Genomic DNA, 27041 nt, shown 5'->3' with positions numbered 1-27041 from the left:
CTCGGTCTCTGGCCTGCGCGGCGGCCGCTTGACCGTGGAGGCGGCGGCGGCGGCGGCGGCGGCGGCTGCGGCATCGCGGCGTCGCTGCTCCTGCTCGGCACTGAAGCGCTCTTGCGCGCTGGTTAGGTAGTAGCCTATCATCTCCTCGTGGAACTGGTGCCGGTGGCTGGTGAGCAGCAAGCCGGCGAAGATGAACTTGCGCTCGCCCTGCATGGCGGCGCGCAGAATGTTGAGGCTCAGCTTCACGTCCGTGCTGTACTTCCATGCGTCGCCCCGCTGCCCGCTGCCCTTCTCGGCAGGCGACGTCCCGGCCGCCTTGTCCGTGGGCGACGGCGTGGTCTTCTCCGACGGCGACGTGCTCGCTGACGCACCGGACTCCTCCTTGCTGCCTTTTCGCGACTTGGTCTTCTTCTCCTTGCTACGCTCGGGGGCGTCGCCGTTCTTGCCGTTGGTGGAGTTAGCGCGGCCCATCTTGCCGTGCACGAGTCCGCCCAGACCTCCCATGTTTTTCTTCAGCTTGATGCCCAGTGTCTTGCTGAAGCTGCCCAGCTTGTTGGCCACGGAGTCTGCGCGGGTCTTGTCCTTCTCCTTGCGTTGCTTCTCCTTCTCTTTGTCTTTGCCATTCTTGCCATTATTGCTGTTGGAATTGCTGCACACTGAGTCCCGGTCCGAGTCCAGGGAGTCGGCCAGGGACTGCACGTCCTCCCCCACAGAGGCTGTTGGGGATTCCGGCTGTGCCAGAGGAGCCTGGGGGCCAGGAGGGGGGAGGGGAGAGGGAGGTCAAGAAACGAATACGGTTAGAAATGAGCCATCCCCAAGTGGGATCTACAAAGGCAGACCACCCCAACTCCCAGGCTGCTACATTGGGGCCCTGGGACCTCACTGTCCCAATCCAGGATGCCTTTTTGGTGAGTTCAGGTTGCTGGTAGCCTGGAACACTGAGGCGGGAAGTTTGGGCAAGGTGCAGATGCCCACCTGGCTTTGAGCCCCGGGGTCTTTGCACATTTTAGAATTACCATGCCCGGACTCTGCCCTTCTAGCCTACGAGGCTGGTCTACTACCAGACCCAGGTCCAGGCGGCCTCTGTAGACCGAGAGGCCCTCTGTTAAGGATGACACTTCACCTGCACCGGCAGGTGTCTCTCCTACAAAGGTGCCTTGCCTGTTCACTCCAGGCAGGGGACAGACACCTCGTCCTCAGTTTAGAACAAATATGCCCTTAGCAGTTTGGGTGATTACTAATCGCTTTACTCTAGGGGTTCCTTTCTCAGATTGGCAATGTGGTGTGCTAAACTGAGGATTCTGAAACAGGGCCTGGGCTTAGCAGGAGAAGCGCTCCCATTCCTAGAAAAGGTCTAGGATGTGAGGAGGGAACATCTCTGTGAACACCTTGGAGAAGGCCCACTATCAGGAAGGTAAGGTGGGTATGGGCACCAGGTCAGGACTATGGGGTAGGTGGGGCGCCTGAAAAAAGTGATGAATGCATGCAGAGGACCTTGTGGGGGTTCCTGCTTGAGGGAGGAGAGAGAATCCTGACAACATCACTGGATGAAGACCAAGGACCTCACACTAGCAGCTCTGTGGCAGGAACTGTGCCACCCCTGCATGGGCTTTTCCTGGCCTCCAGGGGAAGAGCCTGGGAGAAGGCCCCATTGTTCCCTCATTTTACTTTTGTTCCCTCCCTCCCCAAGCAGGTACAAGAGAGTGGTCCAAGAGACCACCTGCAATCAAGCCACCCAGAAGCAAGCAGGAACCAGCCTTACCCACTTTCTATTCTGAAATCCCTTCCTATACCCACTCTGTCCTGGGTCTGGAAGGAGCTAGAGGTCACAAAAGGGCAGGAGCTCAGGGGTATGGCCCAGGAAAGGGAGGTGTGCTTGGTTCTGGGAGTGTCCACTGCTCAGAGCCCAGTGAGCAAGGAGCCCTGGCTCAAATGCCCTGGGGCTGGGAGGGTCCTTCCCAGGCCCTGCATCTGACATGGGGGCCACCATCGCTTGGCAGAGAGTCCTCACTGCAGTACAGAGCTGTCTCCCAGCCCAAGGGCCTCCCGATTCTAGATCTAGAGCTGCTGCCTTCACACCATATGTGTGTGCTGGGAAAGAACACCCACACCAACACTGTTACAATCCAGGCAGTTGACAGGTCATTGTAGAGGTTAAGAGGCAGGACTCTTGAGCCAGACTGCCAGCAACTGTCCCTTTTGTTCTCCGTAAAACAGATCAGTACCTGCCTCCGGAAGCCCTATGCTGGTGACCCACAGATAAAAGCTGATGTATGAATATATCCTGAGTGCCTGGCCTTTCCTGGCTATTGATGGTGTCAGGCACCACCCTACTTCTTTCCTTATGTCACTCCTTTAATATTGTAAATTAACCCCACTTCATAGCTAAGTATACTGATGTCTGAGGAGGACCAATTTGCAAGCTAGCTAGCGTGCGCTCTTTCTCTCTCTCTTTTTTATAAATCTCTTTCGTTGAGGGCTCACTACTGAGATAACAACATCAATCAAATACTTAGAGTGAATCCTGCTTAGCATCTGGAAGGGGGACGGAACAGATCCTCCCTGGGGAGGAGGCTGCGTGGGGGCGGGCAGCTCCTTTTCCCACTGCCTCCCGGAGGACAGAGGGAGTGGGCGCTCAGGAACTGCGCTCTGGGTTCCCTGGCTTTTCCAAGGACCCACACACAGTTTATAATTAATTCTGCTCTGCTGCAGCACATCGTGTTCCTCTGTCGGCAGAGACAGTTTTGTGTTGTGACTTGCCTACCGTTTGTTTTCTGAGTGGGTGTGTTTATTCCTTTGCTTCTGGAGAAAATAAAAGACCAAAAAAAAAAAAAAAACCCACCCCACGAAACCACAACACACATACAAAACCAAACATCCCCAAGCCGGAGCGCTCGCCTGCGTACTGGCCCGCAAGCACGCGTGCACACACGCACCCGGTAAACCCGAGGCACTACTCCCTGGCCGGGGCTGGGCGGCCGGGAGGGCGCAGGCGAGCCCAGGCCCCGCCGGATTTGGAGGGTGGGACCCCCGCCCGCGCCGGCGGCCCGTGAGAGGCCAGGACCCAGCCGGCACGCCAGGCTCACCCGGGTCTCGGAGGGGATCCGGATCCACGTCACGTTCATGTAGCTGTGCAGAAGGTTCAGCTTGGCTTCTAGCGACAGGATAAGGCTGGCGAGAGAAGAACACCGAGTGAAACGCGCCCCAGCCGGCCCGCGCTCGCCCGCACGCACCCCGCCCGCAGGCACGCCAGCTGTCCCAGGAGGAGCAAGGGCGGCCCAGCCCACGCCGGGAAACCGGCGACAGCCGGCCCTTTAGGGCGTTGGGGGAGAGGCACGGGGTAGGGGCTCACTGGGCCAGCCGGGCGTTATCGTTGTCGTCTTTGCCCCACTCCCAGTCCTTCCCGGGGTCCACTGCAAAGTGCAGAGGCAGCAGCTTGTGCTCCGAATCCGTCAGGGGGATCACGGCTGGAACAGAAGAGAGAGACGCGGTGCCAGGTGGCCCCCGGGCGGGCAGAGAGGCTCCAGGCCCAGGCAACCCCCAGGAAGCCAGGAAAGGGAGTTCCAAGACCAGTTGTCTCCTTAATTAAGGAAACCGAATGGAGACTCACAGTGCCATCTGTGCCAGCAGGAGCGTTAAGACCACAGGTGTCAAAACCACTACTGATAGTTTAAAATATCTTTTGTTTATTGTGGACGCTGAGGAGCAGTTGGAAACCTCACCTGGACTCTGCTGACGATTGAAATCTGTCAGAAGGCAGGTACCCCGGTTGGGCAGCAGACGACAAAAGCTATTACTGCTTCTGTTACTTCTGAGGAAGGACCCAAGCTCTTGGTCACCTCACAGTGTGCAAATTAGACAGGTAAGGGCTGCTGGCCAATCTGTTCATTTGTGAACTCATTCAGTTAAATCTGTGTCAGTTCGGGGAGTGGATGGGGGGGGGGGCGACCCAAGGACCCGTGGCCCCTGCCCACCGGGAGCTCACAGGTAACAATCTCCTAATGTCAGTTGGTGGTTAAGTACCCTGGAGAGTACCCTGCTGAGTACCCTGCTGTACTGAGGGGAGCTAAGGCAAGCCTTTCTAGGGCGGGTCAGGGAGCCTTCGGAGGAAGTTAGGTGTAGGCTTGTAGGTGGAAACTGCAGTCAGGAGAGACTGGCTCTCACCCAGGGATCCATTCATCACAAACACTCCGAGTGAAACGCCCAGCTGGGGGAAGTCTTGGCCCATCTCAGAAACGCTGGGGCGGAGTGGGGGTGTTCACAGGTTTGCCTGGATCTGTTGGAAGCTTCTGAGCTGCTGCGGTACCCAGTGCCCAGTGAGAACAGCTTGCTCTTCCCCCGGGTTTACCCTACCTCCACCGCCCCGCTGCTCCGCCAACCCCCGCCCCGTGCTGGTGGTGAGCCTGGTGTCATTTCCCATGATTCAAGGCAAGGGTGCCACGGCAAGAACAAAAAGGCAAATAAGTAAATAAAATCTATGAGTGAATACCATTAATAGTTGACTTTCTAATAAAAAATTGCAAACATTGACTCACTGCTGCTCTCCAGTGTTGCTAAAGGGAAAAGTGAGCACAAATAATCCTCCACCCCCATGAAAAGCCAACACAGCTTTGCTGGGGGAGGTGGGTGGCAGGGTGGCAGGGTTCTGTTTAAAGTGGCTGGAGACTGGCAGTATTGTGTTCTGCCACATTGACCATTTGGTTGGTCAAGGGAGGCTTGGTCTGCCCCAGCCACAAGCCACTGGGTTATGCCTTGATGTGGCCATGACACTCACAGGGTGCCCCTCCCAGGGCTCAGCTAAAGGGCAGTCACACTCAGGGAGGGCTGCAGAGCCTGCCCCACAGCTCTATGACTCAACACAAAAGCAGAGATGGAGTTGGCCTGGCTTCCTATCCACTGGGTAGGGGTGGGGGTGGTATCGGATCCCTCTGTAATCTCTTGCTAGGGCTGTGCACCTCCCTGGAGGGCTTCGTAAAGGCACTGATTCCCAGCCCCCATGCAGATGGCCAAACCAGCGTGTCCTATAAAAGGACCCAAGGACTCTATTTTAAATAGGCATCCTCTGTGGTTCTTAAAATCATACAAACATGATAAACTGTTCCAGAACGCTAAGCTGTTTGGAGCCGTTACTGTGGGTACAACTTGGGCAATTTGGGACTGTCTGTCCACTCCCTTCCCAGGGGAAGAGTGCAGTTGAGAGACATCTGCCCAACCATGGCTACATTTCCCAGCCCCCAGCACTTACGAGGGAACAGGTGCTTATTTGCACCCATGGCATGAGCGCAGAAACACTGTGGGAAGTGCTGGGCAGTGCTGGTTAGGTGTGGGCAGCTTTCTCCCCATGCCATCCCCCAATCCTCCTGTATGCTGAAACAAGTGGTGCTACAAGATGGCAGCGATGAGCTCCTGACTTCCCACCTGCAGCCCTCCTCGAGTGTGACTGCCCTGTAGCTGAGCCCTGGGAGGGGCACCCTGTGAGTGTCATGGCCACGTCAAGGCATAACCAGTGGCTTGTGGCTGGGGCAGACCAAGCCTCCCTTGACCAACCAAATGGTCAATGTGGCAGAACACAATCCTGCCAGTCTCCAGCCACTTTAAACAGATTTAGATTTTATTTGTATCAGAACCACACTTCTCTCACTATGATTTTGGGTTATTTCAGATAAGCCAGCAAAAGCAGTACAGATCCACATGCTCCTCAGCCTTCCACGGCTCCTGGGAATTTTTACCCTTAATGGCTGGACTGGAATGGACTCTGTGGGTTGCCCCTTGCTGAGCAGAAGGTTGGACTCACCTGAAGGTGCTAGAGCCTGATCGCCTAGCAGGGTCTTGGCAGCGTCTCAGCAAGAATCTTAGTGCAGTGAGGCCCCGGTACTCAAAAAGGTACTAGGGTCATGCCTGCTTGCAAGAAAAGACCTCTTCTTTGCCGGGGCGAACAAAAGGCATATTCTCTGCAGAGGGTACAGTGGTGGCCTGTGTTTGAGGGCCAGGACTACAGGGACTGAGAGCTCAACCCATAGCTGCACAAGCCAGGAGTCCTTGAGAACAGGCCCTCCCACGAACATTAGCTGCTTTACATGCATCTGCCACCCATTTTACACATTCACTTTTCCCAGTTTGAAACCTAGTCTCAGTGAGATATGTAGCGATGTGGCGGCTTGCCCTCTGGTGGCAATGTCAGGAACAGCAAATGCTTTTCAAAAAAAAGCCAGCAAACTTTTTTTTTTTCTCTTTGAAAAGGATCTATCTTTTAACCTGGAAACATAGAGACAGCATCTCAAACCAGCCTTGATATGTTTTTAGTACTTATTTTCCAAAATGAATTCAGACTTCTGGATTCTGTTTCTGGGACTTCATTACAACAAGCCAGACAAACTGTAGCTTCACAATTTCCCTTTAACCCATCAGAGAGCAGAGGTCACAGGGCAAACCTAAGGACAGATGGGTACGTATAAGGAGAAACAGACATGACTTTCATTGGGGCACACTCAGTTGGACTATGGTAAAAAGAATTCCCCTAAAATTATTAACAAATTGGTAAAGGAAGAATGTAGCCTAATGAAAGAATATTTAGGACCCTGGAAGCTACAGATATAAGGGCAATTCAAATGTACTTGTAGATCCCTCTCCAACGGACCCAGCCTGGGGCTCACAAAGAGACTGGCAAGACTTCTGAGAAAGCGTCCTTCACAGACCTTTCTCTCCTATCTATACTACAGAACAAAACTTAAATTGTCAGCGCCGGGCTACACTGTTGGCCTTAGAGACTGGGGTCTTTCGCCAGTAAAGCTTGGGGTGGGATGATAAAATAAGAATAAAAAACCCGCTTGTTCCCTGGGTGGGGGCAGGAATATGTACTGAGCCCAGAAGTATATCTGGGGGAAATGATCCCCATTCCAAGATCCAGGGACACAGTGCCAGCCTAAGGCAGAGGCTTAATTAGAATAACAAAAACATCACCCTTCCTGGTCCCACTTCCATACCCAGCCTAATAAGCCATAAGTAATAGCAGATTAATGCTAGGCGAGGGACAAGAGTTTCAGGAGGGAAAGGGTGCAGCCGACACTGAGAAAAGCCTTCTGGCAAAACATAAGATATCACTAGTAAAATGTGAAGGCTGAGTTCATGCAGGTAACCAGAGCAGCAACGAAACCAAAACCTACCTCAAGTCCTGACTAGACTGATCCTTTGCTAAAGACTTAGCAAAAGGAAAGGCACACTTAATTTCAAGAATCAAAATGCTGTATCCCAGTTTTTTATTGTCCTGCTCAGTATGTCTGCTTTCACCCAAAACTGCTAGCATAAGAAAAGACAAGAACCTCCCTGTTCTCAACATTTGATAATATCAAGCATTTGATAGTATAAGACTCAGATATGATAGAGGTGTTGAAACTGTGACATGGAATTTAGAATAATTGATTAAATAGAATACTCTAATAAAAAAGGTGGATACCATGCAAGACTTAATGGTTAATTTTTCTCCAGCAGAGAGAAGTTAATAATGTCAGAGGAAGTGGACTCCAGAACCAGGACTGTTACCAAGGATATAGAGAAACATCACACAATGATATAGCGGTCAGTTGTCCAAGAAAACATCACAATCCTACATATGTGCATGCTCCTAATGACGGAGTTTCAGAGGACTAAAAGCGAATACTAACAAAAATGAAAGGAGAAACAGATCCTTTATGGATCTTGGAGACTTCATCAATTTTCTCTTCCTAACTGACAGAACAAGTAGACAGAATATCAGCAAGGCTGCAGAAGACCTGAACATTATCAGAGAAGTTGAGTGAATTGACATTTATAGAAAGCAACCAGAGAAGAACACATTACTTTCAAGGGTACATGAAATATACACCAAGATAGAACACATTCTTAGCCAACTTTAGCGAATTTAAAAGTATAGAAATCATAATAAGTTTTTCTCAGGCCATTACTAAATAAAACTGTTAAACCTATAAGAGAAAATATTTGGAAAATCCCCAACTATTTGGAAATTAAAAAACATGCTTCTAAATAATCCACAGGTCAAAGAGGAACTCTTAAGGGACATTAAAAAATAGTTTGAAGACAATGAAATGGAAATACAACATATCAAAATTTATGTGATGTTGCTAATTAGTGCTCGGGGGAAATTTATGGCACTAACGTGCTTTTATTGGATAAGAAGAAGAGTTCCAAGTTTGTAATATAAATTTATGCTTTAAGAAACTAAAACAATAGCAAATTAAACTCAGGTGGGAGGAGGGAAACAATAAAGATTAGAGCAGAAATTGAGGAAAATAAAATCAGAAAAATAGTAGAAAAATCAGTGAAATCAAAACCTGGCTCTTAAAAAGATACATAAAAACATCAGATTATCCGAATCCATATTTTACTAAGTTAGGATAAATGTAGATGAGGCTTTTAAATGATCTTAAGTTGTTAATATTCCAGCTAGTCAATACATGTTCATCATACTCTAAGATACTTTAGAATACTGAACTTTTCATTGTTAGATGGTTGTCAATTTAAATGCAGTTGTAAGAAACAAGAGAGATCCTGCCTATCCATCTCCCAGGTGCCCCCAGTGCTAACATCTTGCATACCTGGAGAACAATATCAGTCAGGATACGGACCTTGGTACACTCCACTGAGTGTATTAAGGTTATACAAATTTTCCGTGCATTCATCTGTGTGTGTGTGTGTTTGGTTCTATGCAATTTTATTACATGTGTAGATTTGGGTTATCCCTCCAATCAAGACACTGAATAGCTGCATCACTACAAGGGTCCCTTGTGTTACTCTTTTATAAACACACCCACTTCCTTTCAATACTTCGTTCCTGTCCCTAATCCCTGTCCACCACTGTGATGGGTGATTGTATATATCAACTTGATTGGCCTCAGGGATGCCCAGATCTCGAGTAAAACATATTTAGGTTATTTCTAGAGGAGATTAGCATTTGAACTGGCAGAAAGAGAAAAGAGGATCATCCTCACCAATGTGAACAGCATCATCCAATCCATTTAGGACTCAGATAAAACAAAAAGGTAGAGAAAGGAAAAGTTTTCTCTTTTTTCCTGAGCTGGGATATCCAGCTACTCCTGTCCTCTGACATTGATGCTACTACTTCTTGGGTCTTCAGACTTGAATCACAATTTATACCATTGGCCCTTACTTCTTGAGTTTTTAGATTCAGATTGAATTATACCACTGGCTTTCCTGGTTCTCCAGATTGCAGATGGCAGGCAGATGGTGAGACTTCTTGGCCTCCAGAATTGTGTGAACCAATTCCTAAAATAAAATCTCTTCACACACACACACACACACACACACACACACACACACACACACACACCCTACTTGTTCTGTTTCTCTGGAGATCTACAATCACTAATCTGTTCTCCATCTCTATAGTTTGGACATTTCAAGGATGCTACGTAACAGGACTCATATAGTATGCAATCTTTTGGGATTGACTTTTTTTTCTTTCAGCATAATTCTTTTGAGATCCACCATCCAAGTAATTGCATGTATCATTTTTATTCCTTTGTACTGCTGATCAGATTTCAAAATATGTATGTACCGTAGTTTGTTAATCCAGGAAAGACATCTGGGTTGTTTCTAGTTTGGGGCTATTACAAATAAAGCTAACACAAACCTTCAGGTATATACTTTTCTGTGGACACAAATTTTTATTTCTTTGGGATAAATACTTAGGAGTATAATTTCTGGGTCATATGGTAAGTAATGTTTAGTCTCACCAGAAACTGCCAAACTGTTTTCCAGAGTTTTACATCGCTACCAGGAATGCAAGAGAGATGTGGTTGCTCCACATCCAGCGTTTGGTATTATCATTTTTAGAAATTTTAGTCATTCTGATAGGTGTGCAGTGATATCTCACTGCGGTTCCAGTGTTGAACATCTTTCCATGTTGTTATTTGCCATCCGTGTATCCTTTTTGGTGAAATGTCTGTTCATGACTTTTTCCTATTTTTTAATCTGGATGTTTTAAACTGCAGTTTTTTTTAAACTGTTAGTTGCATATTTTCGATACAAATCTTTTGTTGACATGTAGTTTTAAAATCTTATCCCCCAACCTATAGCTTGTCTTTTAATTTTCTTAACAGTTGTTGTTTTATTTAAATGTTTTTGGTTTTTTGCAGAACAGAGGTCCGATTAATACATTTTTTTCTTTTTTTGGATCATACTTTTGTGTCAGAGAGCCCTTTGCTCAGCTCTAGGTCCCCATATTTTCTTTGGAAAATTTTGTTGTGGTGTGTTTTATTTATTCTGTGATTCATTTTGAGTTAATTTTTATATTATTGAGATTTAGGTTCACGTTCATATTTTTGCCAATGGATATCTAATTCCTTTACCACCATATGTGGAAAGGACTCTCCATCCTCCAAAAAGTTTTTTTATTCTTTTCTCAAAAATCAGAGAAGCATATGTGTGTGGGGTTATTTCTGGGTTCTCTCCTCTATGCCACTGATATGTGTGTCTCACCCTCTGTCAATACCAGGCACCACGTTAGGAGCTCTGCATTCATTACTTACAATTCTTGCACCAGTTAAAGCATTCTTGTTCCAATTTTCCAGAAGAGGCAACGAAGTCTCTGGTACATAAATAACTTGCCCAATCCAAAGTTAAAGTTGTGATTTAAATGTAGGTCTGCCTTACTCCACAATGTACAGTTTTTTTTTTCCTTTCTCTGTTACACTGATTTTCTCTGAATTACCTAAAGTTAGTATATTGGGAACATCTCATCTCATTCATTCATTTGTTCATTCAACATTTATTTAATGTCTCCAGGGTACACTCATGCTGCAGACGCGAAGGCGCCTGAGACATGATGTCTGGCTTCAAGATGTGCAGGATCTGGCTGGTGAAGAACAGGGACCCTCCAGAAAACAATCTTTCTTGTCCCTTTTCTCTCCCTATTCCCATCTTCCCCCCCAGCAGTGGCTTTGTCTTCAGCGTCTGAGAACAGCCTCTGCTTAGCCTGATGTAGAGTCCCTGGTGGGGGCAAGGACCCTGCATCCTTGTACCTCTGGGAAAAATCAGACCCACTTTATTAGGATTTGCTTCATGAAACCTTGATGTGCAGAGCAATGGCAGTCTGACTCCTACAAGGTTAGTGGCTAATTCCTGGAGGATAAGCCACCCATGGCCTCATGCTCCAAACTACTCACTAGTTTCTGATTGGGCAAAAGTTTCTTTCCCACAGAACTGTTCCCTAGAAAAATGTCCCCAGAAGAACATTTTCCTCTTAGCAGACCTCAGGTTACCAGGAAGCTGTCCATTTCCTCTGGTTGTATGTGGTACCACTGAGGACTCTCTAATCCTGGGGAGCAGGCTGCCCGTGGGGTTGCCTGTTCAGGCCTATGGTGGATGGTGCTGGGTCACTGTGAGCACACCATTCTTTGCCTGTTCCCACCAGTTTAGCCTGGCCACAATGCTGCTGTCATTATACAATTTAGGTACTTAGCACATTAAGTATCCATGAAGGTGAGTTGTGCTTTCTATGAAAGTCAAATGGATTCATTGCAAAGCAAGTTGAAGGAGGTGCCAGAATGAGGCACTGGTAGACCAAGGTGGGGCAGTGGGAACAGCCTGTCCCAGTGGGGAGAGCTTTTTTCTTTTCTTCTTCTTCTTCTTCTTCTTTTTTTTTTTAAATCACCAATACTATTTAGAATAACAGGAGATGGTGAAGATACAAAGCAGGCTGACTTTGAGTTGGTTTTATTGTTGTTTTAACATTCTGTTTAGACAATGCTCCTCCTTACTGTCTAATCTGAGTGCCCCCACTGACCCACCCCAGTACACCACTGTGTTAAAGAGATGGCCAAGAAAGACTGGAAATAATCACTGTAAAAGCCCAGGAGAGTTTACACTCTGCATGTGCTTTGCTCTATTTGAAAGAGGTTCAAAGCGGAACTGGTAGAAGATATGTTAGAGGTATGATTCCTGGGAAAACCAACCATACTAGAAAGACAGTAGCAATAAAAAGGTGTCTGGTGCTTACTGAGCACTTTATACATGGAGTTGACCCATGTGATCCCAATGATCTGTGGGGTCACCTCAGAGAAGAGGAAATAGAGGTGCGAGGTGTTCTGTCCTGTCATCCAGCTAGTTACCAAGCCAGGATTTTAACTCAGGCCACTGGATTTCAAAGTCCGTGTCCTTCACTTCTGAGCATGCAACTGAGAAATAAAGGTACATTTGTGTTTTGGGTTAAAATGGTTTAGGTGTATATGCAACATTTATAAATATAAGCAATGCATATACACATATATATTTATGAACATATAAATTATATATGATATATAATAAGTATATATAAATACAAATAATATATATAACACACATACATATATAAACATATATATGTGGACACGGACCCCTGCCAATCAACATAAAATGTTTGTGTGTTATATATGTAAATTGTCTTTTCTATTTACTGAGTGCTTCTATCTGATACGCATATTCACAATTTTGCAAATGGTTTCACCTGGGTCTCTGAAGCCCATCTGCCAATCCCAGCGTAAAAACCTGTGAGTTGTAGCAGAAAGGAGCCCAGGAATTCAGTTCACGCCACAGCCACGCCACAGAAGGAGCAAGACTGGGGATGAGCTCTGTCCCACTTTCACTAAACTTCAGGGTTTTATGAAAGTCAAAGGAGACAGTGTATGGGAGGTGAGGTTTGGGAAAAAACAAAATGGAAAGCAAAGTATGATAAATCTACCAGCTAAGAGGTATATTGTTAAAGAAATCTCAAAAATGTTTTAGGAGAGGTAGAAACTTTTGAGGGCCCTGGGGAGGTGCAGGAGTCACCACTGGCTGCCCACCCTTTGCCCTTACTAGCAGACCCCACCTCCTGGGACTTCCAGGAAAGGTCAGGATGGTTCTACAGCATTCATGATTGACTCATTTTCTATGACTTTTGAGACAAAGCCTGGAACAAAATGTGCTCAATGAGATGTAAGAGGAAGTCAGCTGGAAGTTTCCTGGTTAAAAGGAACACAAAGGAGGGCCAGGGTCTTTTCTGATCTCTCCATGTTTTGTGTGAGGATATGATGCTTGGAGCTACAACCATCATCTGACCAATGAAGGACAATTAGGGACCAAAGGCAACAGGCCAAGGCAAGTGGACAGATAAAAAAGGGCCAAGTGACATAAAAAAGGGCCTAGGTCTTTGATGAATATCAGGTTCCAAATCAATCAACTTCTTCTGGTCATCAGATTTCTCATGACATGTGACTATAAACCTCTTTATTCTTTATGTCAATATGAGTGTTTTCTCTTACTTGCAGCCCCAATCCTCCTGAGATGGAATCTGGTTCCTACAATGTGGCACTGTGGAGGGAGGAGGGACACAGGGAGGGAGAAACCACTGCTTAGGGATGCAAAGTCTTTGTGAAGCAGGTCCCAGACGTACAGACAGTCACCCATTGTTTCTGTGGACACAGACCCCTGCCAACCAACATAAAATGATTGTATGTGCTGGCTATTGTGGTTGTTTTCTCGTCATGAGTTAAGATGAGCTTGGGCTGAAGGTCATGGGTTGGAAAGTAGAGGATGAATGGAAGACCTGGCCTGACCTCTGCCCATGGGGCCCGGGTCTGTTCTTACACCTCCCGTTAGGGATAACAGGGGCCATGTCAGATGGTGGGTGGTATTCTGCTCTCAAGGAAGACACCAGCTCCCTGAAGATGGAGCTGGGACGGTACCCAGTCCACAAGCGGCAAACACAAAATCTCCAGCTTGAAGGTTATATGTAGATATGATCTTTGGGTTGGTTAGTGGTCTATGCAATAAACTTGCTATAGACTGAATGTTTCCTTCTAAACTCATATGTTGGAACCTAACTCCTAAGCTATTGTATTTGCAGACAGGGCCTTTGGGGGGTGATTGGGTCATGAGAGTAGAGCCCTCATAACTGGGATCAGTGCCTTCGTAAGAAGAGACACAAGAGAGTCTGCTTTCTGTCTGTCTGTCTGTCTGTCTCTCTGCCATGTGAGTAGAAGAGAAGGCAGCCATCTGCAGGAAGAGGTTCCTCACCTGACATAAGATCTGCTAGCACCTTGATCTTGGAATCTCAACTGTGAGAGATAAATTTCTCTTGCTTAAGCCACTCAGTCTATGGTACTTTGTTATAGCAGTCTGAAGGGAGTCAGATAAAACTGGAAAAAAAATACAGACTGGAATTCAGGGGATTGTACTGCCAAAGAAATGCTCAGGCCAAGGAAACTAAACCCCTGGGCTCTTGAACTCACACCCACAGTGGATGGTGATGATGGTCTGAGCCTTCAGTTAGTGACCTTGGTGCAAGCACCAGACATGGCCCTCAAGGTCTTCTCAGAGAGCAGAACCAGGCTGTCATGCTGGCTGACCAAGAAGCTTACTCCCCATGTCCAGGAGAGGACAGGTGCCCCATGCTCTACTTCTCCCCCCTCTTCGGAGAGGGTTTGGTGGGCAGCTCATTCCCAGTACCACTTGCCCCAGCATCACACATTAGTGCCCTGTAGATCCGCAAAGAGCCTAGTGCAGCCTGATGGAGAGACTTGCACATGCTGTGCAGATGGGGGCTGGAGTGGATTCAGGAGTCGGGGGACATGGTGGCTGGTGTACTCCTGGGGGAGTGTTCTTCTTATCCATGGAAGGTATAAGAGGGAGCTGGGCATCCGAACTGCTCTAGAGCTCAGAAGGGGACAAGGTAGAGCTCATCAGAAGGAAGCTGGGATCAAGGCACATTCCTGCTTTCTTGTCTCTCTCTGCCCTCAGGATTACTAGTGAAAAGACCCTCAGCCAGTTCCTTCCACACAGTTGACTCTAGCTGGTATCTTTTTGGAACCGAGCTTTAGGCTCCAGAGTTGATGGTCCTTGGGGTGGCACAGAAACCAATAGGCAGATGTGTAGTGGATAAATGCATTTTGTACACTATGCATTTAATCAAGACTCTGCTCTCTGAATCCACATGCTCCTGTGAACCAAGGACACAGCTCCATAGCCTTGAAAGCCTTCTCACAGATCCTGACTACCTGGTGGTTCTTTGAGGGGCTTGTGGGTCAATGTCAAAGACGACAGCCCTTGTAAAGTCCCCAGGCCCATGGAGCCCCCATGCCAGCTCCTCTTCCTCTTTCTCTATTACCAGGGGCCTTTGCAGACAGGGGCGGGCTTTCTCCTTGGGGGCTGGGCTCTGGGCTCTCAAAGGAGCAGCGAGGAACACGGCACACCATCCAGTGGGGCCGGCTGCAGACCACGGGAAGGCAGAGTTGTGTCTTCCCAAAATACCTTAGCTTTATCTTTCAGTGGCAATCTTCATATTTAGAGCAGCTACAAAAAAGGGAAGCTAATTGCAAAGATAATGAGGGCAATTTGCATTTCTTAGGCACCTTCGGGTTTCTAAACCCTTCTTGCTACTGTAAGTTCCTTTGATCCTTATAATATCCTATAACAGGTGGGTTGTTATGTATTTTCTCCATTATTGTATTGAGACAGGTACACAGATGGGCCAATGTGACTGGAATATGATAAAGTGACTTTGAGTCAAAATCACTTTATTTTAGATTACTATATTTACAAAACTATTATAAAATTCATTTAATTGGAATACTTAGTATTCGTAACATGTGAAGAGAAATTTCTACTTAATAAGAGATGGGTGCTTTTTATTTATAGATCAATCCTGTAAGAAAAAGCATGGTTTGTTGTCAGATAAACTGAAAAGGAAATGTTATACACTATTTGACAGACAGATAGATTGACACTAAATTTAAATATAAACTATGCATCATACTGCATTAAAGACTGCTTTTATGACCAGTTGTGGGGGGCTATTCTGTTTGGCTTCATTAAATCCCCAAATGACTCATTTTTATAAGCACAGTATATTGTTTCTAACTGGCAAGAGATAAAGTTTTAAGCTGATCTTCACAAAAAATTTTTCTGCAAACATCAGATTTTGAGGTGTACCGAGTCTCTATTTGCAGTAAATGGACAACAGACTCTGGTGTGATCATCTGTAAACACTGGTCTTGGCTGTCTGGAGCTGACTAATGGCTGCGTGAGCATTGGTGCCCTTGTCCTTGTTCACACTTGCATTCCCCCTCCATCTGGGACCAGTGGGAGTTTTAGGGACTGGCTTTCTGGGTAGTCTTAGTGGGAGGCCTGAAGAGACAAGGCCAGAACTCTCTGGACTGTGTATGGCCCCTCGATATGCTACAGAAGCTCTCTGGCTGTTTGCACTTACAGGGGAAAAACTATTTAAATAATTATTTTATATATTGATTTTTAAAAAAAGAATAGGAACAGATGGCATTAATGTCTCTCAAGAAGCAAACTATCCCCTCCTCTATGTTCTCCAGTCTTGAAGGTCCCCAACTCACCAGGTGTCAGATGTTGGTTTATCCCAAGCAAGCTTTGACTTGGGGTACCACTTCCTGTATCCCCTCTCTGGCAAATAAGGGTTCCCCTCTAACCACCCGCTTTGGCCAATTCTCCTTTTTGGAAGCCACACCGCCCAACCTGTCCTGGCAACTCAGCACTAACTGTGCCTGCTACCTGGGGACATCCCTACTTCTTCAGTTTCCTCCTTAGTCAAATGTGGATGGAAAATGGGGAACACTAATAGTTGTCCTTGGGAAGGACTCAGAATAGCATCTGCACATAGGAAGTGCATGTGACTACTGATGTGAACATGGGATGCAGACTCAGCCCAGATATGAGTTGTACAGATGTAGGGGTAAGGAACACCACAGAGGTCATGCCTGTGGGCACCAGAATAGCCTTCCTATAAGCCAAAAGACTAGGGCCTAGGATATCATGGGGCAAAGGACTAACATCCTCTCTTGGAGAGAACACACATATAGAAGCTACCAAGAAAGTACACGAAATTTTTATTTTAAAAGTCCTTAAACAGTTTGGAAAAACTTTGCACGCTCAACCTGTCCAGACCTGACCAATCTCTTCAGCCTCCGACCTTCCCTCTGCAAGCCCTTCACTCTCCCCATGAGCAACCGTGGCCTGCAGGACTTAGGAAGAATCCTGTACTTGAAGATAGCTAACCTCAGCAGTAGGTGAAGAGCAGCCTGGTCGAGGTGGAAAGAACTATGAGAGAGTAATAAATTCTTCAAAAGACTGTTTCAACAGAGAAGACACTTAGATGAGAGGTCTAAAGAATGCTCCTTGCATTTTTAAGCCTTCAGGAACTTGGACACACAGATGACACATGCTGGTCCAATCAGAAGGAAGAAGACGGAAGTGGGGGTGGGAAGAAGGGAGAACCCCCCATTACAGCCCAGAATACATTTTTTTTTCTCATTTTGAGGCTCCTAAAACATTGTTTCTGAGACAAAAAGACAAGATGACTACCCCTCTGGAACTGTACAACTGTATCTATTGGTTTCTGTCCTGGGGCGCTGGGAGGTCTTGGGGGAGCACCCTCCACAAGCTGCCCTTTGTGTGATACAGGACATCACAGTGGTTGTGTGAAAGCCACACTTGACAGTGGGGAACCAGGAGGTGTAAAGTTGCTTCTGAGCCATCTCTGTAGAAGCCCAGGTCAGCTGATGAGTCTCTGCTATGCTTGGACCCATGCCTGAGACCCAGCAGCCACTGGGTCTTGCTTCTGGGAAGAAAGAAATCCAACCCCAGGTACACCCCACACCAGCTTAGCCCACTTAACTATTCCAGTCACAATTGCCTGGAATGGAGTGGCATCATATAAGCATTCTTGAAGAACATCCCTGCAGCTCAGGCCTACAGAGTTGCACATGAGAGAGCTGGCGCCCGCCCACAGCCTGCACCCTGACCTCAGGCCAGATCTGGCTTCTGAGAATGCCTGGCACCCATGGTGAGCTTTCATGCCATCAACCATATAAGTGGTAGTCCTACCCTTTGCTCTCCTGGACTGCCAGTGGGATGACCCCTCTTTCCTTGGGTGGAATTGTGAGGATAAGCTATGTTCTAAATATCTAGTGGGCCCTGGTCTAACTAGAGCTTGCAGAAAAAGTGTTTAAAAACCCACCATCAGTTATAATGGGGCCCAGGGTCCCCATGCACAGGCATTTGGTGGTTAAGCGGGCAGGGAGCTCACATATACTTAGTCAACTACTGATGGATCTGAATGCACCATCTGATGGTCAAGAAGGTGATGCTGATGAACTGAGTCAGAAATGGCCAGCTTGGATAGACTGAATCCAGAAGTTCTGCAGTTTGAATGGACTCCTGGGCTCCATATATGTGAGATGCCCTCCCCTTCTCTTCTCCACTTAGCGATGCTAAGGACTTTCACCTCAGCCTTTTAAAGCACATGTCAGTTCCTTCTCAGCTCTGGATACCTGGGCCTCTCCTGTGGCACTGAGGAGGCTCCTCACCAGGGCCAGGGCCAGCCAGGGCATATCTCTGCTTCAGGCAGGCTCTGCTGGGCTTGCCATGTGGGTTTGCTCTGCAAAACACCACCTCCTCTGGCAGACCTTCGTCTGTCCCCTCCAAATTGCTGAATCCTTGGGGTCTTCCTGGCCCCACGGTTCTTCCCCACGTGACCATGCATGCTCTGAAGGTAGGTGCTGGCTGCCTGATCTTTGCACCCCCCATTTACTGTTTGCACAGTCAACTCTCACCCAGATGTGTTGGGCGATAGTTTATGCTGACTGACTGAACTGTTCTGGAGTAATCAAACCCGTCAGTTACTGGTCATCACACTCGTCAGGAAGGATATCAGGACAGAGAGAAGGAAGTTCTAAAGGGAGGCATTAGTGCGCAGCTTACATGTGGGGAGCGGCCATGGACAGGCCTTCATGTGGATACTGCCCTTGCTCAGTGCCCCTGGTCCCAGCTGGCATCTGCTTGGTAGCCATGTGTGATGAGAGAGGGAACCTCTTTACCCCTGGCTTTGAGTCCAGGCTGTGGGAAGAGATAGGTCTGGTGGTGAGGGGATGGTAGAGGAAGCTGGGGGCGATCCCTAGGCTCTATCTCTCCTCTTAACCTTCTCCTGGGGACCAAGGCCACCAGAAGATGGCAGGAGCACACTTTGGTCTCTCACCAGTGAGCAGGCATTTTCCTTTCTACCCTCTATAAAAGTTATGGTAGGTATTTTCTTTTTCCTTTTATTCTTCTTTAAAAAAATTTCAGAGATTGAAGAAGTCCCAGGTAGGAGTCAGAATACCTAGTTCAAGCCCTACCTATGCCCCTGGTTGGCCAGTTGACCTATATGGGTCTCTTCTGTGTAGGGCAAAGCCAGAGTTGTGGGCCGGCTGACCATCTCAGCTCTGACATGCTCTGCTCCTGGATGTGGTGGTTCTGTGGGGGAAGGGACAGATTAGGGGTGCATAGGGCACCTCCCTCTCTACTGTTTATTCTCATCAGCTCAGGTTCTGGGTTAGAAGACAAAGTAAGATGTCATTGGATCTGATTGGTCTTCAGTGGAAACAGAAGTCCATCAGTAGCTTTGTAATGCCTCTCCATCCAGGCAGCCAGCTGGCCTGCTGTAGTGCACGCACATGCGTGTGTGCGTGTGTGTGTGTGTGTGTGTGTGTGTGTGTGTGTGTGTGTGTCGGGGAAAGATGTGTGGTCAGAGCTGGGTTCCACCATCCAGGTAGGTGGCCTAAGAGGAAAGACACTCCATAAGCATCTGGGACACTGCTGATGGGTCAAGGTCTCACGTGGGAAAGACATCCTGAGGGATTTGAGAGTCAACAGAACTGTTCCTTGCTCCCAATAAACTCTGAAGATATGCTTAAGAACTTTTAAACCATGTGTTACGTTATTTGCTGATTTGTGTTTAGACTGATCCATTCACTTGGGCTTGAAGACCGGTATTCTCATTCTGTTCTGTATTCCTTTGCTCAGGCTGCTATAACAAAGCGACAACAGACTGCATGGCCTAAACAGGAGAAATGTGTTTTCTCACAGTTCTGGAGGCTAGAAGTCCAAGGTTGAGGTGTCAGCAGAAATAGTTTCCTCTGAGGCCTCTCACCTTGTTTTGTGGATAGCTGCCTCCTCCCTGGGTCCTCATGTGGTCTCCCCTCCGTGTGTGTCTGTGTCCTAATCTCTTATAAGGACACTACTCAGGTAGATTAGGGTCCACCCACATGACCTCACTTTACCACTTGAAAGGCCCTATCTCCAAACATAGTCACATCCTTGCGGTAAAGGGCTTAGGATGTCAACGTATGAATTCAGCCCTTATCAATGAATGTTGTTGCCTCTCCCTCCATAGTACGCTGAGATATTTCAACTCAGAGAAAAGTTCCCTGGTGAGGGATGTGGGATTTGGGCTGATACTTTCCTGTTATTTACGTTTCCAAAGCTATATGTGGCATCAAGCATCCTGCAGAGGTGCTAAGTGAGCCTTTCCCCAAGTATCATATGAATTTGCGGACTGAACAATCCTTGTCATATTTCTGTAATTCCAGTTATGATCTCCACTGCCCCTCTTGTCCTGTGGGAGCCTTGTCCACTCAGCCCTGGAGTCCTTCTAGCACCATGCTACTTGTTTCCGTGGGCGTCTTATTTTCTTCCAGGACAAGATGTGCTGGGATCTTTGTGTACACTTCCTCCCCTGATCTGACCATGCTCTCAGACACAGGCCTTTGGGGGCAAACAGGACCTGCTTGATGCTAGAGACAGTGGCAGTGGCTTGTCCTGCATGGAAAGCGGGGAGGCTGCAGGGTGGGACAGGGGCCTGGTAATTTCAAACATCCCTGAAGTGCTCAGCTTGTCCTTGGGGCCTGCCAGATTCCAGATGGTTGGGTGTGCAAGAGAACACACCCTTCTGGTCTACGCCGCGCTGAGCTGGGCTTTGGTGACCTGCAGCTGAAGGGACTCTAACAGGCACCAGAGGACCACGTGAATGGAGAGAGAGGTGTGGCAGGAAAGGGACAGAGAGGAGAAAGATGATCTTCCCACTAAATCTCCTCTCCCTCAGCTACCCATCCTTATGGGCAAGGACGCTCACTGGGGTGGTGACTTTAGCTTCTGTAGAATCTGTTTCAGCAAAGGTGCTCTCTGGAGACAAAGTCCAGTGCATCCTGAAGGCACAGAGCCACAGAGGGTTTCTTTAAGGCATGAAAAGCCCAGTGCCTGGCCAAGTTCTCAGTTCAGAAGTGTTCAGAGGGTTGTGGGTCCAGAACTGCACTCCTGTCTTGGAGGGACCTAGCACAGGCTCAGGGCTTGAGAACAGAAAACCTTTGAACACGAAACTACCAGGTGGCATTCAGATGTGGGAGGAACACAATCATCTAGTCAGCTGCCTGTCATCAGGTCTGGCTTCCAGCAGGACCCCCAATATCTTCCCGTCGTGTGGGGGCCCTGGCCACTGCCAGGACTATATGGGCATACATCACCCTTTACCTTTGGCAGCCCCTGAGCCATCTGACTTGAAAAAATTGACAGGTGCTGTAAGACAGCCTGCTTATCTCCCTGTCCTTAAAGAGAACGGGTTTTCTTTAAGAAAGGGGGCATTGATAGCCCCATGCATCACGGCTGTTTAGGGGACTTCGAGCCCAACAGCCAACACTGGTTTGTTTCCAGACAAGGGCCCAGGCTTCCCCTGGTGATGGCTCCCTTGACAGGTTTTTCTCTGTTCCTCCCACATTTAGCAGGTCCTTTTGTGGAGACATGGCTCTAACAGTGGCCTGAAGGGACATATTCAAGACATATAGGTTTATCTTTGAAGCAACACTGAAGGATCAGAAGACTAAAGTGCCTTAGGATAGGCAGAGTTGTTTCCTAGTAACAGCAAGGCCACCAAGGACTTTGGTGAATGGAGGTCCTGCAATGGTCACTTCATAACGCAGTGGTGATGTCCTTTCATGGGGTGAGGAAACAGGGATGGGCAAGTGAAATGGTTCAGCATCCAGGGAGGTGAGTGTTACCGCACTGGCAGAGAGGTAAGGAGGCAGGCTGGGGGGTCACACAGGACCCCTGATGCCACACAGCATGGAAGGAGCAGCGCCTAGGCCTCCATGCCCAGTGGCACATTCCTAGAGTCCGTGTTTGCTCTACCACACAAGCACTGCTCCTTCAGCAGCCTCGCACTTTCACTCCGGCCTGTTCTGTCCCCCTGGTACCAGCCTCTGGCATCACACACAGCCTCCAAGACTACTTCTGGCCCACCTCTCTCTTCTGTCTCTGTCTGTTCTTCCAAGCTGGAATAATCCCTCCCTTCCTGAACAGAGCTCGCGCCTGCCGGATGTACATCCTGCCTTGTATTGTGGCTTGTTGGGGTTGCCTGACTCCCTTACAAGGTAGTGAGAGCCCTCAAGCAGGGATGCCATCATCTGTGGGGCCCCCAATTCTGGATGTAATAGCTGCTTAACATGCATTTACTGAACTAACCCTTGGCCCCCAAACAGATCCCCCGGGACCATTGAGCTTCAGCCTGGTGGGAGACATAGGGAAGGGCCCACATCTACCAGCACCCCTAAGCCCAACAAGGGTGGCACAGGGGGTGTGTTGCTGGCAATACTTAAAGCCTCGAAGCCTGTGGAGCATTTGTGTTCTTTCCAAACGTATGAGGATTTGACATGCCGCGAAGTTACTCAGCCTGGGCACAAGCTTCTGCTTGTGCAGAAGGTGGCGCTGTGGCACTTGATCTGCAGTGGGTCACAGGGACTGGATTGGTCCATGTGCAGCCGGGGCCACAAGATGTCAGTGGAGGCAGGACCCCCACTGCTCAGAGCTGTAGCCCAGTGAGTGGAGCTGCAGAGCCCATGCCACAGCCACATAGAACCAAGGACTGGGACCCAAACTCCCCTTTGGGAAAACTGAGTTGTCAGAGGTGAAGCCACTACCACCTCTGCAATAGCCCCTCCCCATAGGTCCTTTTATTGAAAGGCGCCTGCATTTTCACCTTGAAACACCACAAAGCAGTATCTGGAAGGCCTGGAAGAGCTCAATGCCTTCTGTGAAGAGGAGCTGGGGCATCTGGACCCCCTGCTCAGCAACCAGGGAGGCCAGCCCTGGGACTTTGATCTTCCCTGACCACAGAGAGTCACTGGGGAGACTGGACAGAGGGGCCTGGATCCTGGCTGGGATCCCAGGTCCTGAGAAAGGGACCCCACATCGCCCAAGGGCTGTGGTAAGCTCCAAGGAGAGCTGAAACCAACAAAGGCCAAAAGGCTGAGACAACAGGAAAGGCAAAGATGCCTCTCAGGCATTCATGGCTAACTATTGTTTTCTGTGACTCAAGTGAGATGTCTGTAGATGATACGGAAAAATGATGTGCTTTTCCCATCACAGCTGGTCACAACCCTGTTCTCCTTTTCCTTCCAGGACTCACATCGCTGCCTCGCTAGCCACCATGCATTTCTGGAGACCACATCCAAAGGCAGGGACCCTGAAACTGTCAGTCCTGCCTGTCCTTTAGTCTCTCAGGGGATCCTCTGTCTAAAGCAGAAGCAGGAGTGACAAGAGGAGGATGAGTTTCCCTTCTCACTCAGCTAGCTGCTAGTTAACATGAGAAAACAGCAGCCATTCTAATCAGAATCCTGCCTTTTCCACAGCAAGGACACATATTGCAGAGATGGAAGACAGGCTCCACATGAGCCTCAGACTGGTGATGGGTTGAAATTGTGCAGTGCACACCCTGTGGACCTGGCCCGGCGGGCCTGTCTGCAGCACTGAAACATCTGCTCAGGGAAACAGCTGCAACAGTTTGAAAGAGAGTATCAACATTTTGATTCAAAAGCTCACTCTAGAGCAGAAGTTTGCAAAGTTTTTCCATAAAGCGCTAGTTAGTAAATATTTTAAGCTCTGCAAGCCACATGGTCTTTGCGGCTGCTACTCAGCTTTGCCCCTGTAGTGCAAAATCAATGGCCACAGATAATATGCCAAGAATGAATGTGGCTGTGTTCCAATAAAACTTTATTTACAAAAATAGGCAGTGGGGCCATAGTTTGCAGACCCCTGCTCTAGGGACCTAAAAAGTTTACATCTAAGATGAATTACATCCATATAAAATGTGAAAGGAAAAACATTAAAGGCTATTTAAGTATGGTAGAGATCCTTAATTTGCTTTGTATTTGAAATTAAAAGTTGTCTTTGACATTGTTATTTCCAATGATAACATTTACATATGCATACTCATTTATCCACAAACACACAAAACCCATTGCTACGAGTATGCATGGGTGTGCTCCCCTCAGAGGACCCCACATTCCACCCCCCCATGCCCTCCTGTGCCCACCCTGCCCTAGGCATTGTGTCTCAGGAAGCAGCAGGCATACCTTGTTCTCTTTGCTGATCTCTCTGTTCCATGGACACCAGGGCAGAGAAATGCGCTTGATCATAGGCAAGAACCAGAGGTGAGCAATGGCACCTGTTGGGAGGCACCTCCAAGGGCAAGTAAATCCCTCCAAATGGGATTGGAGCAAATGCTGTGGACAGAAATGGTGAGAGCATGTGGAGCCTGAAGAGGACCTAAGTGGCATCCCTTAGACCCTGCATAAGGTAGTGGGGCAGAAGGAAGGGAGGGTTGTCAGCTTTAGGTCATCAGCCACCCTTGGGTTGATGTTCTCAAGGCAGTAAGCTAGGTGTTGCCCATCTGGTTATGGGTGAGGGAGCTCAGGCTCACAGGTACCAGGTGGATGAGACCTGGAGTCTCATCCATGCCTAAGGAACCCCTCACTCCCTCCTGCCTCCATTGCAGAATCCTTCTGGCTTGTCCCTATGCCCTGTCAGGCTGCACTCTGAGGACAAGAGGAACAGGGCTGAGGGATTTTTGCTGTGATCTTCCCAGGGATGGCCTGCTGTCCTGAGACCTTCACAGGTGACCAGGAGCTCACAACAGTAAGCAGTGACATGTGCTGAACACTGCCTGGAAATCCATGTTTTTCTGGATGAGCTTCTTCCTCTCCTTGTGCTCATTACAGCATTTGTACACAGAACAATACCGGTGCTTCTCGAGAGCTTGCTTGTTCTATATTTTGAGAAGCTCTTCTGTTGAGCCCAAAGGAACCAACCAGAAGACTCCAGCACCAAGTTGTGAGTCAGACGGTAAATGGGAGATGAGGACTGGCTTCTTCAGCAACTGGGACACAGTTATGTTCATTTCCTTACTCATCAAAGGAAGGGATGAGAAGCGTAAACCCTCTCTGAAACAGAGCAACTTCTGGAAATATCTGCCCTGCTAAAGAATCTGCTTCATAATGATAAGAACTTGGCCTTGGAGTCAGTGACTCACTCACTGTATTTCTGTGAGCGGAATGCAGGCCAAATTAGCTTTGGTGATACTTTTGAGGAACTCTTAGGTTCCCTTCTACCAGCCTTGCTTTGTGAACATTGGTTTCAGTTGTGGTTCTGCCCATGTGCTAAGAGGTGGGATAGGCCCACTTGGAGAGGGCTGTGCCATTGAGCACAGGTAGGATGGAAGGAAGCATGGACTTAGCCTTGTGGGATCTGGTGGGTACAGGTCCATGTGTCCAGGGGCCCCAGTGAGAGTCCTGGCTCTGAATCCAGAGAGGATGAAGGCCATATTGCTGGCCTGATCAGGGAAGGAGGCGGCACTGAGCAGGACCAATGTCCTCCCACCTGGACAACCACGGCCCCATTAGACTTTCTTTGGCAGTTGTGACTTAGCATGAAGAGCCTCATCCTAATTTGTAGGAGTTTCTGGAAGACCCACGACTTGTAAAGATTTAAATATAAGTTAGGCTGGGGAGGGGGGTAGTCACTGTCTGGCATTTACCTGGCAAGGAGACCTTTCTGAGAAGTGATGAAAGGGAAACATGGCACCATAAGGGACTGGCTTGTGCTAGTGATGGAAGTAAAGGGAAAGTGGAAACAGTCTGGGAGGGGCTGGACCTAGGGAGTCGTGCTTAGTGGCATGGGCAGTTGCACAGGCTGTGGCCTTCTTGGCTCCTCCTCTTTCGAGAGCATGGCTGCCCCGTGAACTTTGGAAGTGGCCTCACCGCATGCTTGGGCAGAAAGGCTGGAGGGAGGAGCAGCCACAGGCACTTCTTGCCCTGAGTTGACCTGGTTCCTTCAAAGCCTTAGCCCTCAGGGCTTCATTCCAGCTGACAATAAGCCAGATTTCTCATGGCCACCTGCTATCGACACAAAGCATAGATGGTTGGGTAGATGGCCAAGAGTAACCCCTCCCACTATTGGGGAAGAAAAAGAAACACATGGAATTGAGGAGAAATGAGGAGAAATACTACAATCTTCATCCACACAGAATAAGGCTCTGTCGCTGTCTGGGAGCCTCAACTCATATATTAGGTTGTCTCTTCCTTAATCAGGATGTTCTGTTTTCTGAGTCATGAGTCCTATATGGCTGTATGAACTTACCTTCTCCACCTGAGTCCCTCAACATCGTATCTGCTACGACAACTATTGGTCTTCTTAATATGTGGGCAAGGACAAACACATGGAACTCCTCCAGACTCTCATACACAGGGTCCTCAGAGTTGTCCACACTAGAAGACAAAGCAAAGCAAGCCTGAGTTAGGGTGGGGGCTGTGGGGGATGTTTGAAGACAATATCTTCCATCCAGATCTTACCTCTATGGACCCTGCCTGTTTAGGCCCTCTGAAGCCACCTCCCTGCCATGCCACCCACTGATGGCAAAAACACAAGCCCCAGCTCCTCACCCCCACCCTGCATTGGGTGGTCTCAGGGGACAATGGGAGAGAAGCTGCTGGTGATGGCTGCTTGCCACTTTTAAGACAAGGCCCCCTGGTGGCAGACAGAGGCAGCCCACTCAGAGTGCATGACAACATGGGGGCTAGTTATCTGGGAGCACTTAACAAGGATGTGGTGGGGGCAGGAGGAATGGAGGCTTCCATTTTGGTTTATTCCTATATCCAGCATCTTGAGTTAAACCTTACTGATTAGGGGCACAGGTTTGCCTACACACATCAGGCTGATGGGGGTGGGGGTGGGGGAAGCATTGGTACAAAGATCTGAGGGCCTTTCTCAGAAATAGTCCCCCTGACAGAAAAGGGTGGTGAAAAGGTTGCCTGGGTTTCAATCCTCAGAGCAAGAGGGGAGTGACTCTGAATGCCCAACCCAGGATACTTGGAATCTCTGCAGCGCCCCCCCCCCCCCCC

General features: G+C 48.3%; 1 protein-coding gene across 1 annotated transcript in view; it reads right to left on the bottom strand.

Annotated features, from left to right (window-relative positions):
- Positions 1-27041, bottom strand: part of OTUD7A (OTU deubiquitinase 7A) — a gene marked incomplete at its 3' end in the record, with an annotated part of 217287 nt that continues 190246 nt past the window's right edge. Inside the window, exons 9-13 of the mRNA XM_029952279.1 lie at positions 26281-26408; positions 24219-24368; positions 3353-3467; positions 3087-3171; positions 1-747 (exon numbers count right to left, since the gene is read on the bottom strand). Of these exons, the coding sequence (XP_029808139.1) occupies positions 1-747; positions 3087-3171; positions 3353-3467; positions 24219-24368; positions 26281-26408 (1225 nt within the window). The remainder of the gene's footprint in view (positions 748-3086; positions 3172-3352; positions 3468-24218; positions 24369-26280; positions 26409-27041) is intronic.

The sequence above is a fragment of the Suricata suricatta genome, chromosome 9 (genome assembly GCF_006229205.1).
Source record: "Suricata suricatta isolate VVHF042 chromosome 9, meerkat_22Aug2017_6uvM2_HiC, whole genome shotgun sequence".
Taxonomy (NCBI): Eukaryota; Metazoa; Chordata; class Mammalia; order Carnivora; family Herpestidae; genus Suricata; species Suricata suricatta.
This window is presented reverse-complemented; position numbering and strand designations above follow the sequence as displayed.